Genomic DNA, 15,437 nt, shown 5'->3' with positions numbered 1-15,437 from the left:
GATGAGGCCTTTTACAAATGTGCATTTAATCTTTTCCAGCTTGAATGATTTTGCTGACTCAAACCAGAACTCGACGAGAGGAATGTACGGGTCAAGCATAGGTGGGCGGGCTGGGGGTCGGCAAAGTGGCTCACACTCTAGTTCCAACAGCAACGGTGTTTTGCCAGATAGCAAGCCCAGATCTGGCTCAGGCCGCTCTGGATCTATGCAATCCTCTTCCACCTTTTCACTCAAAGATAATGGTCCAGGACTCAACCAGGTGACTAACCGAAAAGCTCGAAGTTCCAAACAGCAGCAGCAGGGCTCAGGCCTTCTTGAGGATCTGCCAAGTACAGGACCCTCACAGTCTAACAGCGCAAGGGTCAACAGTACAGAAGATCAGGATTATAATCGACTCCTGGTAGCCATGGATAAAGACCTGGACAGGCCTGAGTCTCCTGCCATTAATGTGTCTTCAGAGCACAATTCACAACAGTCTTCACAAAACAAAGGTAATAAATGACAAAATAGACACAAAATAGATTAATGTCTAGAGCACACCAAGCTGATGACAAAGAACTAGCAGTGAAGAAAACTGTGCTGTTGCCTTAAGGCTTATTTATACTCTACGTGTTCGCTAGTTCACTTGAGTGCGCATGGCGTCTGTAACATCATCGCAGTCTTTGCGGAGGTTCACTTTGAGTGCGCGTGACATGATTTCGACTGGTGGGGTTAGGGTTAGCGCACAATTTTGTTTTAGACTTGAGCAAACAGTTCGTGCGGTAATGCATTTCATTTGAGTTGAATATGAATCACTTTGAAAAGATTTTGTCTGAAACAGTACGCCTGTACAGACATCTTTATGATTCATCCATGCGTGATTGTAGGGAGAACCAGATGGCCAATTATTCTTGGCTAGAAATTGCAACAGCCGTGGGAAAGGTCAAAAGATTTTGTTTAAAAGTTAAAAAAAAAAAACTTGAGTTTGTTATAACCAAAAAGAGAAGCCATGGTTAAAATGGAGGCCCATGTGATTTTGATAAACAATTACAGAATATGTTTTTCCACCATTCATAGGTTTTACACTGATGTATATGTTAGAATTTTGAATTTAAAACAATTTAATAGTTACAAAAAAACTAAAATGAATTAAAAATAATTTTGTTTGTTATACTTTGATAACTGGAAAAGAATATTTGAACCTATCGTATTACTATATTCTGATGGCCTGTTTTTCTAGGCTTTATTGTTGATAATGGTTAGGAATGTTGGACCTTTATTGCCTATTTAGCCAGCCAGACATTAATGTGTGAATTGTGGGTTAAATAAAATAAAAACATCAGTATTTTTTAGTAAGTGTACTTTTTTTTTTTTTTATTCTTTCCATAATAAAAAATATATACATTTTTGTAGAGCAACCTATGTTTTATTGTCATTAATATTTTAATAATCTCTAATAGGTAGAAAAGTCTGAAATATGAACAAAAGTAAGCGATGCATTAAAGTTTCCTTTGTCCGCCCCCCGTCATTTTAAAGAATATAACAACGATGAATGCGTCAAGTATAAATGTTATAAATGTTTAAATGTATAAATGTTTCGTGAGGTGCACGCACAGTCAAGAGAGGTCTGTGATGCAGTGCCAGGAAAAAGTATAAATCAGCCTTTACATGGACTACATCTGGTCCTATCTGGGCCAAAATGCTGCATGTGCACACACCGAATAGATGACAGCCAACATAAACACACCTGCGTGAGAGGATCTTTCCACCCCGCAGGTGGCATTATTCTGTATTATCATTCCAAAAGGGAGCTCAGAACTTATGCTGCACACATACAAACATGAACAATGCTGCGTATACATATCAAATATGTCTGATAATCCATATTGTTTCCAAATATTTTGCAAATGCGAAAAAAAATGGCTGCTGTGCGTTTCCTCTTGACTTGATTTTTTTCGCTTCGTTTTGTCACTTTTGTTCTCGTGCTCTGATCTTTCACCAGTGGCCGATGCAGATTCTACATGGTTAATATCTCCCTGGCTACGTTCACACTGCAAGGCTTAGTGCTCAAATATGATTTTTTTTTTTCTCTTAGATCTGATTTTTTTGCATGGCTGTTCACACTGCTCTTATGAATGTGGCCAATATCAGATTTGCAGTGTGAACAGATCATGATCCTAAACTGACCCGCATGTGCAAAAGTACATTACGGACAGCACAAAATGTCTAATTATGCACACGTGTGTGCTGCACAAGTAAGCACGTTGTCAGATCATGCTTATATGATTATTACCCTTTTCACGGACAGACGTGGTGTTTCATGAACTTTAGAGGATTGTTCTGCTACTACTAATGTGCATTTTGGCATTTGAGACCTAAAATAAGTCTCCTGTGAAAGAAAACACTGATCATTTGTGATTTATGACAACCGCGGCACGTGGCGCTATGACCACCGGTGTATTTGAACTCATCAAGGGGTAATGAGCAGCCGCAGACTGAACTGTGAAGGCAGAGTTGGTTTATCTCTGTTTGCAGAGTTATTTAATTTTACTTTGTTATAAACAGCAGACAGAAGGGGGGTTTGGGTGCTTGAGCACCTGGCCTTTTTTTCTCTCTGAGAGAAAGTTCTCCCTCCTTTGCACACAGATCTCCTATACGCAACACCTACGATGCTCTTCGGCTTTGTGATCAACCTGTGCCTCAATCGTTAACCAGATTAGTTAACTAGCACCAGTTATGCCTTCAAAATCTTTTTCAACATGAACAACCAACTTTCTGTGGTACAGTAATTGCCCTGTGTGCTATTCTACTGTGCTGCTGAGGAGTAGATCATGTTTGCAGCACAAAATGATGATGCATGTCGCTCAAAGATTATGTAAAAGTCACATGAAATCCGACATAACCGTTCACACTGTGGTCACATTGCAAAACATCAGATTTGTGTCTCCTTTAATACTACATATGAAGTGGCACAAATCTGAACTGATAAGATCAGATTCCATGTGGTTTGGACTGTTCACACTGTCATCACCTGAGTCACATGAGGGGGAAATAATCAGATTTAATCAGAGTAACCACATTTGCCTGCAGTGTGAACGTAGCCCCTGTGACATGAGGCTCATGAGAGGCTGCGTGTGGAACTCAACAAGTAAACTAGCTTGACAGATGCTCACCAACATACCAACCTTGAACACACCAAACGCACTTCATGTGCCTTTTTTAACAAATAGCTGCAATCATTTTGCGTGCTGCTTATGCGCACCTCGCGTCTTAACCACCTGCTGTGCCTTGCATTTTTGATTTTATGCACAGTGTTCCCACATTGAAAAAACGTTGAGCGGAAAAAGCGCTAGGTCAGTCACCTCTTTTTCATTCTTCAATCAAATTAAAGCAGCATCAGGGTTTTTGTAAAGGTGGCGGCAGTGTTTGTGTTGTCAAGATGACTATGGAGACTTTTAAAGGTGGAGGATAGACTTGTGGTCACTGTTTTGAATTATCTAGAGCTGTATGATTTTCCAAATCTTGAATATCACAATATTATTAAATATTAGAGTTATGAAAATATCAACAGCAACTCTTGCACACAATACACAGCTGATTCATTCATTGCCTAGTGACATAAAAAGCACACTGCAAAAAAAACAACAAAAAAACAAAACAAAAAAAAAGTCAGTGTAGTGTGCTTCACCTTCTCTAAATGGAAAAGCGTGTTTGGTGGGATCGGCCCGTAATGCTGTCCTACCATTGTCCGAACATTGGCTTGGTGCGTCCTGGGCTTTACCATTCTACTTTCTGTGCAGAGTGTTTTTTATTCTCCTGAGGAGAGTGCAATTTGCTAAATGTATGTTCATTTCTGTTTCTCAGTGCTTGAATCAAAAGGGAAGAATGAAACAAAAGTAAAGAATAAAACTAAAGCGCTAAAGAAGAAAGAGGAGAAAGAAAGGAAAACAAAGGGAAAGACTCAAGGGGAGGATTTTAAAGAGCCCTTGGCAGACAATGACGACAGCTCCTCCACTACCACAGAGACCTCTAACCCTGATGTGGAGGCCAATATTAAAGAGGTACATGTGTGAGACACGCTCACCCAAACAAAAGCCAACTACTTTTCAAATGCACTCTTTGAATTAAATTGTCTTCTCAATCAGGAGCCAGTGAAGGTGAAAGGAAAAACTGTGGCAATAGACAATGGAAAAGAAAGAGAAGAAATTACTCCCTCCCCTACTAAACCAAAAAGTAAAAAACAACCTACAACAAAGAAGGAGAACCCTGTGGAAAAATCCAGGTTTGTTCAGAGCTCCATCACTGAATATTATCTGTAATGTCTGTCAAAAGTATGAAGGCCCTGATGTACTTACGGCACAGTTATTTTTCATTTCTCATTTCTACTTCACTTCAGTTCTCAACAACTTGGTCTGTATTATAATTGTGTAGTTCTTCACTCAGGCTTGCGTAAAAAGAGCCTTAATACCAATACTTAATTTGAAAATGGCTTATTTCTAAAACAAAACCAGGAAATAAAAGTTTCCTTGATCAGCGTCCACCACACATTTTCAGTTTTCCAAGAACAGGAGGTTACCAATCAATTAATAAAAAAAAAAATTGTAAAATCTCTGAGCGGTCTTTATTTTGTGCAATATAACATTATGGGTCAACAATGTGTAAAAAACAAACAAACAAACATGTAGCTACAAACATAAATCGTATGAAACATCAATATCCAGTTTACTAACAACACTGACATTCAGTTCACTATTATGTGCCAAGCGAAAATGTGTTGCTTCTGTCTCCCGCTTTCCTGATTCATTAGCTCATCTTTCATCTTCTAAAGATCTCTTTTGATCAGGCTCATTATCAGATTTACTTGTGGTTTAAAAAATAATATATGCTTGACTGCCTCTAGTATTTCAAAAATACAAATATTATTTATGTAGACTTCTATGCCAATATTTATTTTCCTTGCTCAATGCATGCAAAACAATGATCACTGACCAATGAGAGGGATTGCAAACGTAAACACATATTTGTGCAAAGCACTTCTGACATTTCCCCAAACAGGATCCGGCAAAATCCAGCTCAAATTAAGCACTGCTTAATACAAATAATTTTCTTCAGCTTAAGCAGTTTAAGGGTTATAATGAAGGAAAATCAGTATTGTAAAGTGTCTCTGATTCAGGAATCAGAATTTCAATGATAAAAACTTCACTTTTACAGCCCTGTGCTGAGATTGAAGGCGCAAGTGGGCATTCCCACATAGTTTATGATATTACAGCGAATGAGTTTTCTTGCTTAAAAAACATTGTGGAGGTAAAACTTTAAATATAAATGGAATCCGTACATAAAATCCTTAATTACAAAGATGAACAAGCAGTACTCTGGCATTGCGGCTATTTATCTGCTGCAAACGCTGCTCTGTGTGCAGAAGCTGAGAGAGGATCACATGAGCGCTACTGATGCTTGTTTTGGCTTTCGCGCACGAAAGTCGCTTTTCATTTTCATGAAGTTAAAGGATTATCAAATTGGCAACATCTGGTCATCAACCGTTTGTTTCTTGCATAACAGAAAGTTGATAGAAATCGCTAGCTAGACAGAAATGATTGGTTGTTTGTTGCTTTGTTATTGCATGTTGCAAGTTGTGTGAATGGGGCTTAATCATGTTTTCACTAGTGTCTTGAAAGTAATAAAAAGAAACTTGGAGTAGAAGGAAATGAAGCACTGAATCAAACCTTCCTAATATAATCTTAGAAGTATATAAGTATATCAGGGCCTTCAGAATTAGGGCTGGTTTTTATGCAAGTATTCATTGGGAGCTGCTAGATGCTCTGTACACTCACGAATGTCATGTAATTTTTTCAGTGGCAATTAAAGGGGTTTACCAAACTCTAACTTTTTTTGGCTTTTCTTATATAAAATATCACACCATTTGTTTATTGATTTTACTTGAAATGTATTGTGACCTTAATATGAGAATATATTATTTGTATTAACGTCAACACAGATTGGTCTTTATATTGTCCATTCACGTCTGTCAATCTTGGTTTAATGTAATTGTGTTGTTTCTACACAGTTCTTTAGAGCTCCCCTATGTGACACCACTGGAAAAACAGGACAAGCGGAAGAACTTCAAAACACTTGCCAGTACAGCAATTCCTGGAGTATCCAAACCACGAGCTTTGAGCAAATGTGGGTGGTCAGATTTAAGCTTTTACATCTGATTTTTGAGTCTCAATAAACTCTTAAAAAAATAACTACTGTGTTTTACTGTCTACCCAAGTAGTCAATGCAAAGATGGGTGATGACCGGCCATCTCCACTTGGAAAGTTTGTGTCTAATGGCTCCATGCCAGAGTTGGGTCATAGCAGTGGATCAGAAGGAGAAAAAGAGTCTCCTCCACCAGAATGGGATGTTCCTCTCAACAAAAATGGCAACCGTAAGTCACGAGGCTGGAGTTTTAACCTGACCTTCATTATTAGTTTGTAATTTGATGTACTCTTATCTCAGGATTTGAATATTTGTGTTGCATGTCATCAGAAGCAGACAGTCTCCAGCAGATATCTATGCAGACCATGCATGCAGACCCCTTCCTGAAAGGACCCAGTTCAGTCATCAACAGAACCTGTTCCCCACCTCCAACCTCCCCCAGCCTGGTGCCTCATGGAAGCTACAGCAGCATGATGCACCCCAGCAGGTAAATGCAATAATCCTGTTTTTATGAGAGCTCATAGCCTTGTGGAAGAGGTCTGTGTCTATATAAAAACCTGGGACAACTAGCTGACGTTGAAGAACCAGTGATGCTGAAAAACAACTGTGTTGTTGTGGCCTTGTGTCTGCATGCACATGCTACATACTGAATCAGGCATACTTTCTCAAAAATGAGCATGATATGTGGGACAGACTAGCATGACAGGTGCTCACTGAAAACACAACACTGCCCAAATAGCTGATCTTTAGGCAACCCATGTTTGAGTCACTCCAAAAAATTCTATTTATCTCCAGTCATGTCAAAAATAAATCTTTCAAAAAAGTCTTTTTATGTTTTCATAAGGATGGAAAACATTTAGCACAGTGGGTAAAATAAGTGTTGAACACATTACCGTTTTTGTCTGAAAACATGTTTCTAAAGCTGCTTTTGACTCTAATTGTTTAGCAGATGTCAGTAACAACTAAAGTAACCCATATATACAAAGGAAAAAAATAGAAATTAAGTTTTTCGTAACAAAATGAAATGGGGAAAATAGTTGAACACATGAAGGGAGGTGTAAAGAGGCATTGAAAGCCCAGACAGCAGCTGAAATTTAGTAGTTAGTAGTTTATCTCTCAGTAGTTAGAAAGTAACCCTGCTCGTAAGTGTAAAATAATATTAGCTGCAACAACTACATTACCAGATGATGATAAAACCAGGTTGGAAATTTCAGCACGTCAGTGATCCCAAACACAGCCAAGGTAAATCAAATGGTTTCAGTGAAAGAAAATAAAGCTGCTGGAATGGCCAAGCCAATTACCTGATCTGAATCCAATAGAAAATCAGAACTAAATATCAGAGCTGATAGGCAAGACCCACAGAGGTGATTTCTGTTGGATTCATCAAAATTTGAAGACTTTGTTGAAGTATGAATAAATCACACTTGAGTAATATTTTTGACTTCATTCTCCATGCATTAGGTGTCTTTAAGCTGCCCTTAACAAATTTAAATTAAACAAATTTTATACAAAAAATGTAATGCATTTCAGTAGTTCAGTATTTTCTCCTTGTCATTCCATAATCACACAACTTTTTTTGTTTAGTTTTATTTATATGTTGAAATTGTTCAGGTTTTTTTTTTTTTACCAAAATCAGGGTAAATTTTATGCCAACAGCTTCTTTAGAAATATATTAATCAGGGAAAAAAAATCAATACTTATTTTACCTGCTGTTACTGCCATCAATGCATTTCCTGACCTGTAATGTTTCTGAATTAATTCATGCTTTTAAAATTAATTATTTATATATATCAATTTTATTACTTATTTATTTTTTTAATAGTGAAATTAATTTAAAGAAGGCTCCAGGGAATAAGCTCACCAAGTCAGCCTCTCTGCCTGGTCAAAATGGAAATCCAACTTTTGCCGCTGTGGCTGCTGGCTACGATAAAAGCCCTGGTGAGTTTAACTATTAATTATTGATGACTATGAATAAACTTTGATCTATTGGTGCACGGATCTGGAATTATAAGTCTGACACGGTTTACTGTTATTTTAACTGATATTTATGTTTTTCAAAGTGCCCCTTGGCACAAATTTACATGGGAATGTTTTACAAATTGCGTGCTCTTGTTTTCACAGGTGGCAGTGGCTGTGCTAGTAAAGCTGACGGTTTGGGGAAGGTGGCACTGCCTCACATGACATCAGTGGAGAGTGACGGATCTGACAGGTGCAGTGCCTTCATAAAACATTGCTTCTTTTTGTTATCTGTTCATTTACTAGTATAGTTAAAATGCTATTGTTCATGTTTTAGCTCTGGACTCTGGAGCCCAGTAGACTCCACCAGCAGCCCCAGTTTTAACCAAGTTAATGCTTTCTCTGCTTTTGGACCAAACAACCCACTCAACCTCTCTGGAGGTATGCAAAAACAAGACTTTTCAAAAACAAAATATTTGCTGTGCCAAAGTATACAATATCATGGTTATTCTCTGTATTAGTTTTCAGAGGCATGACTGTTCCCAAGAGTTCAGAATCCCAGCAGAGTTGGCCTGAGTACACTCCAGTGTCTCCATCCATCTGGGATACAGAGACTGATAATTCCTGGACCACCATCACTGGATCCCCAGCCACTCCAACAACTGTAAGAAACCTGTCTGTCTGTCTCTCTGTCGATTGTCAAATTACCTTTTTGTCGGTGCCATTAGCCTAGTGGATAAGTGCGCCGTCATATAGCACCATGGTGCTCAGGGCGACCCAAGTTCAATTCCCAACTCGAGGTCCTTTGCGACCCTTCCCCTCTCTCTGCTCCAAACTTTTTTCTGTCAATTCTCTGCAATCTTCTGTCCCTTAAAGGTTAAAAACCCCTAAAAAATAATAAAATGAAATAAATCACTTTCTGCCACCAAGATCACTTCTTAGACATCTTAAATCCAATAAACAGCATTTAATACTTATGTCAGGGTGCATATACTGCACCCCCCCCCTATGTTGTTTCTAAACCCGTTAGTGAGCAAGGGTGTCATACGTATGCAGCAGTTACAAATACTAGAATGCTAGTTTTCCTATATTGTGCTTAACACATCTTTTAATTTAGGCTTTACCTCATAAACAAAGTAAACACTCCTCCATGTCAGTTTGATTTGTTAGAACGAACTCAGGACTCTCAAGCTCTTGAGGTTCTTAAGGAAGTTTGCTTCTTAAGGGAATTGTTTCTAGCCTCAAACAAGCATGCTTAAACTCCCGTGACTGATTCTGAATACTGTAAACATTGCTAGTCACAGTTTTTATGTGATCTTTACTCAGTTTTTTAAAGTGGCAAACATAAGCACTTATAATGTAATATCACGTTGCAGATTTTTTGATAAATACCTGTATAATGACTAATGAACTAAAAGCTTTTGTTTGAAAAATGACATTTGAAATCTATTAAAAGCATCATAGTGTGTGTACGTAAAACGAAAATGAATTGTTAGTTTTATAAAGTGAGGTGCTTTATATTAGTGGTGTAACGGCAGTGGTGGGAGTAACGAATTACAACTACTCGCGTTACTGTAAGTACATTTTTGGTGTAATTGTACTGTCATGAGAAGAATTTTAAGCCTGTAATTTTACTTGTACTTGAGTACAAATTAAGCTGAGTAATCTACTTCGTTACTTTTAAAATCACAATTCGTTACAGAGTATTGTAAATAAATTAATATTTCAGCCACGCACTGACCAGCATTTCGGTAGCCAGTAAAAAAAGCTGATCTTAACGGACCAATGAAAAGCCTGGTACATTATTTAAACCGAAAAACAAGTTCAGGCTACTGCAGATTTACGTGACCGTCATCATACAGTCACAAAGTTATCAATTGACATATGGAGATTTAAGACAGAAGAAATGAGGAAGAAATAGCAGAGGATGAATGCCCATGGCCACACCTGGAGGAGCTGTTCACCTACAGGTATATAGGGAAGAAAGGGGACAGCTGTGCTGATGTGAATAGCTATGTTATCATCTAAAATGCTAATTAAATATATGCTCAAAACTGGAATATCGCATAAAAGACTGCAAATAAAACAGCGTTTCTGTCCAACAAGTCAAAGAGAACAAAATTGCCACCTTCTGATTAACTGGCGACAAATATCAAAAGTAAAAACAGAATTTGCATCAGTAGGAGCAGCTGCGTGAATATATTGTCTTCATTTAATAAGTGACTTACGCATCAGAAGGCAATCCTGCACGCAGTGAACGCGCGCTGGCATTTGAAGTACGAGACACGGAGTGCAGGCACTCTAGACAATTCTGGAGGTCATTATATTATTAATATAATATAATACTGAAATGGTTGAGGCGGTTTAGAATGACCAAAACAACACTTTAGATGTTTTACAATGTGCTTAGCCTGCTGGTTTGTCCATTCACACACATTTCAAAAGATATGCGCAATATAGCGTTTCCATCAACTGTTTTTATGTGCATATCCAAAAAGCGCAAAAAATAAGTGGATGAAACCTGCCCTCTGCTGTGCCATCCGGCTTACACAGGGTTTCCGTGGTGTCTTAAAATGTCTAAAATGTAAACATCTAAATTTTAGGCCTTAAAGTCTTAAATTCGCTGTTCTAGATCTGAAATATGTTTGCACAGATCTTATTTTTCCGATGTACATGTAATGCTACTCCTAATGCTCATTTAAATTATTTTTTTTGTTGTTGCTGGGTTTCGTAGTGGTGTAGTTCTTTCTTTCACTAGTCCTTTTGTAATTTGCAGTATTAAAACTACAAATAAGACCAGCATGCAATAGCTCCGTGCGCGCGGCGAATGTGACGTCATCGCCGTGTTTGCAGAGGTTCACTTTGGACGCGCGCGACATGATTTCGGGTGAACAGTTCGTGCGGCGCCGTGCTTGATTTGAGTTGAATTTGAATCGCTTTGAAGAGATTTTGTCTGTAACAGTACGACTGTACAGACATCTTAACTATCCGACCATGCGTGATCAGCATAGAGATAACCAGATGACCAATAATTCTTGGCTAGATATTGCAAGTCATGAAAAGGAAGTGTTTTGTTAAAGTTTGGAAAAACCAGGGGGATAAGTTTGTTACAACAAATAAGAGGCCATGGCAAAAGTGGAGACCCAGGTGGTTTTAAGATTACAGAATATGTTTTTCCACCATTTATAGGTTTTACACTGATGTATCATTTTGAAGTTAAAGCAATGTAACAAAAATTAAGTAACAAATTAAGTATTTGATAACTGGAAAAGAATATATGAACCTATCGGCTTACAGTATACTGATGCCCAATTTCTAGGCTTTATTGGTGATGATGGACAGGATTGTGGGACGATTATTGCCTTTTCAGCTCATTAGTAGAGGACAGAAACTAGCCAGACAATAATGTGTCAATTGTTGAGTGGGCAAAAAAATTTTTTTTGCTATTATTCTTGCCAGAATAAAAAAATAATAATTGTAGAGAAACCCATGTTCTGTTGTCATTGATATTTAACTTTAATAGGTAGAACTGTCCGAGATATAAACAAAATTGAGTGATACATCAAACTTTAATTTAAAAAATCTTGAATAGTTAAACTTTATAATCATTCATTAATTTTCTTTTTGGCTTAGTTCCTTTATTAAACTGTGGTCGCCACAGCGGAATGAACCGCCAATTTATCCAGCATATGTTTTACACAGCGGATGCCCTTCCAGCTGCAACCCGTTCTCATTTACAACAACAGACAATTTAGCTTACCTAATTCACCTAAAATGCATGTGTTTGGACTGTGGGGAAAACCGGAGCATCTTGAGCAAACCCAGGCAAACGCGGGGAGAACAGGCAAACTCCACACAGAAATGCCAACTGACCCAGCCAAGGCTTGAACCAGCGACCTTTTTGCCTTGAGTCGAGAGCGCTACCCACTGCCCCACCCCGTCACCCAAGTTTGTAATCATAATAAATTATAAAAATAATGAAAAATAATTATTTTAAAAATCTTGAATAATATTAAAGATATGACATAATTCTGGAAACGTATTACTTCTCTGTTTATCTGTCTGACTTTACAGTGAGGTTTCTTTTGACTGACCCCTGATGTTTTAAAGAATATCACAACGACGAACGCGTCTAGTATTAAAGCCTCATCCATTTCGTGAGGTGCGCGCACAGTCGGCTGAGGTGTGCAATGCGGAGCCAGGCGAAAGTATAAATAAGCCTCAAAATGTTTGTTTCTTTGTTTTTTTGTTCCTGCACTTCAGTGGTGCATCTAACCTGTCTTCAGTACGGTTCTATTTAAATAATTTTATTTTACCACAAATTTTGTGTTTTTGCATTTTTTCTTGCATGCTTTTGATATTGTGATATAGGTCTTAAATTTTATACTTTATAGTCTTAAAGAGGTCTTAAAAAGTCTTAAATTTGACATTATGATATCTGCAGAAACCCTTTTTTTTAAGACTTAATCTATAGTCTATAATCTGAAAAAAAAAACATTATGGTAAGAAGACATAACTTAATTTGTGTGATATTTAATTAATAATAATATGTTTAGGCACTAGGCAGTGTTGTTCTGTGGTTTCTGACGGTTCAGTTCCCGAATTAGGTAATTAACAAAGTTTCTCCATAATTTGCAAGTGTTTTTTATTTTATTTATTAAATCATCTATTGATCGTACAGATAAAAGAGGCATCATTTGAAATAATAAAAAGTCGTGCATTTGTGCATATTTCTGTTATCTTTATACTCAAAATAGCAAAACATTGTTTTTGTAAAATAATCATGGTGCACAGTGGGTATCACTATCGCCTCAAAGCAAAAAGTTTGTTGGTTCAAGCCCTGGCTGAGTCAGTTGGTGTTTCTGTGTGGAGTTTGCATGTTCTCCCCATGTTGGCGTAGGTTTCCTCTATAGGTGCTCTATAATTATAATCGATATTTAATGCTGTTTACATAGTTTTAAAAGTGTTTATAGAATCTTTAAATGTGTTATGTAAATTGTGTTTAACTGCCTGGATCTTGTCTGACTCCGCATTTATGGATAATTCCACCAATACCGCCAAGCTAAAAAAGTAATTTGTAATTTTGTAATTTGAGTAGTTTTTACAAAGAGTAATTTGTACTTTTACTTGAGTACTTTTTAACACCAGTACTTTTACTTGTAATTGAGTACAATTTCAGCAATGTAACAGTACTTGTAATTGAATACAATTTTTTTGTACTCTTACCACCACTGGTAACGTATCATAAATCTCCCAGTTTGGATCACACTACGTATTTTGAGTCACAGGTCGGACCATTTTTTGCATCTGCAAAAGAGGAGTATACAAATGTCATTTGCTTTTCATTTATTACAAAAAACAGTAATGCAAGAAACCTTTGATTTTTAACAGACATAAATAAGAATGTCATTTTAATAAAAATAAAAATCAAGAAATATCCAGCTGAATAATAAAAAGTAAAATATTTCATTCTGTGAAAAAGGATTGTCGCTATTGTTGCAGACAATGCTAAATGTATTATAATTATAATCTTGTATAACACATCATATTTATTTTTTAGTTTCATTTTCAATTAATGATTCAATAATTCACTTGATGTACCGTTTTTGAAGAAATATTGAGTGACATTTTTGTTGTTTGTTTGTCATCACCTATTGGATAATGTAATTGCTACAACTTTCAACACCGTCAAGATGCATTAAACGGTGATTTTAATCTTTACCATAAACATCAATGTTTATGTCTGAATTATGAAAATTCTAAACTATATACTTGTGTGTTATTTGATTGTTTGTAACTTTGTAACTGTTGAAAAGTGTAAAAACTTCATCTCTCTCGATCAAACACAGGTTTGAATGCAGCGCATTGAAGGACTATGTTGTGTGTGTTGTTTAATTGTGCATCTATACACTGAATGCATTAATGCAGGCTAAACAAGTAAAAACAGAAAACATCTTTAATAATCTAAAAAAGCCTTTAGATGCCACCACAACTGCTTTTGTCGTTGTTATATTTTACAGGAAAGCCAAAATTCTTTTAAACGTGAATGATATGGGGGTTCCGAGAAGTTGATTGTGATCTGTACAGACCAAGGATCAACTATGATCCGTTACATAATTGTATATAATCACTTTCTAATTATCTTATAATAATAAATATGCTGACTGTATATAGTAGTAAATTTCTTTAGGCGAGTAGTGTAGTTTTAAAAGTAGTTCTGTGAGATGATGTTTTTCTCTTTCTCTCCAACTTTAGTCCATTTTGGGGAGCGCACGCAGTCCCTGGTCTTTCAGCAGTTCCATCTGGTCCACTGGCAACGACTCCACCCTTCACTCCTTCAGTCCTCCTGCAACATCCACCCTCCCTGACCTGGTCAGTCACACTGCACCTCCCACACCTGCGCCAAACGACATGGGCCGCACCTACAATCCCTGGAGTATGGGCTGGTCTCCCTCCCTCAACCGCTGGAACTCTGAGCCCTGGCCAAACAGCCCAGACAACAACAATGGCATCTAAACCACAACTGCCCCAACGAGCTAAAGAAAACGCTGTGGTTTCTTATATTATTTTATTTTTCCTGGTTTAACAGTATGTTGTACGCCAAGATCATTTTAATGATTGGTAAAAAAAAAAAAAATTGGAATTCTGATGGTACAAATTTCCACTGGAAATCCAGTGTTTCAAGTCCCCTTCGAAATTCAGACATATTTATTTTATTAGACTGTCCTAAATTGCCTTAAGTTCAATTTTTAACTGAACGAAAGATTGAATACATTGAATAAATTCTATTGCCCTTGTAGGGGTGTTTTTCTTTATGGTTTTAGAGATTCCTGTTTTGAGTAATACTGCATTATTTGGAATTAAAGTATGAGGTGCAGTATTAATGTATTAAAATGCAAGAGGCAGTGTTACACAACCTTAAAATAAGCACTTTGCGTAAAACCCCACTCTTACAGTTCTGTTATCTTGGTTTAAGAAGATTTAATGCATTTTAAAGCATTTTCTGGCCACGTTTCTTGGTTGATTTAATGTTCAGAAAGATTCAAGTGGCTGCTGAGACTACGATTACCATTGATTTGAACCCCTCTAAGTCAAAGCCAAATCGTTAAACCATTGAAAATTTGAGATTTTTATGTTCTTTTAATTGGCCTTCGCTTAAAGCGAAAAGCTTCATTTGCGGAAATTGGCTTTTTAATTTGAGGGAGCTGAAAGAACTTGAAATATGTTCTGTGCATCATTTGTCACTTTAAGAGTGAACGTTTGGTCACTTTGGTTGAAATAAAAACATATCAGGCTGGAATACG

General features: G+C 37.1%; 1 protein-coding gene across 2 annotated transcripts in view; it reads left to right on the top strand.

Moving 5' to 3' along the window:
- The window catches only part of tmem131 (transmembrane protein 131), a 67,433-nt gene extending 52,000 nt beyond the window's left edge, over positions 1-15,433 (top strand). Inside the window, exons 31-41 of one of the 2 annotated variants that reach the window (XM_087257349.1) lie at positions 40-491; positions 3,844-4,040; positions 4,125-4,261; positions 6,044-6,159; positions 6,254-6,406; positions 6,508-6,664; positions 8,000-8,115; positions 8,299-8,386; positions 8,471-8,574; positions 8,655-8,797; positions 14,389-15,433. In XM_087257349.1, the coding sequence (XP_087113475.1) occupies positions 40-491; positions 3,844-4,040; positions 4,125-4,261; positions 6,044-6,159; positions 6,254-6,406; positions 6,508-6,664; positions 8,000-8,115; positions 8,299-8,386; positions 8,471-8,574; positions 8,655-8,797; positions 14,389-14,649 (1,924 nt within the window). In that variant the 3' untranslated portion in view covers positions 14,650-15,433. Of the gene's footprint in view, positions 1-39; positions 492-3,843; positions 4,041-4,124; positions 4,262-6,043; positions 6,160-6,250; positions 6,407-6,507; positions 6,665-7,999; positions 8,116-8,298; positions 8,387-8,470; positions 8,575-8,654; positions 8,798-14,388 lie in introns of both variants that reach the window. The other variant, XM_087257348.1, reaches the window with a different exon arrangement.
- Positions 15,434-15,437: the final 4 nt, after the last annotated feature.

Source organism: Danio rerio, chromosome 6 (genome assembly GCF_052040795.2).
Source record: "Danio rerio strain M-AB ecotype USA chromosome 6, GRCz13ab, whole genome shotgun sequence".
NCBI classification, from domain to species: Eukaryota; Metazoa; Chordata; class Actinopteri; order Cypriniformes; family Danionidae; genus Danio; species Danio rerio.
This window is presented reverse-complemented; position numbering and strand designations above follow the sequence as displayed.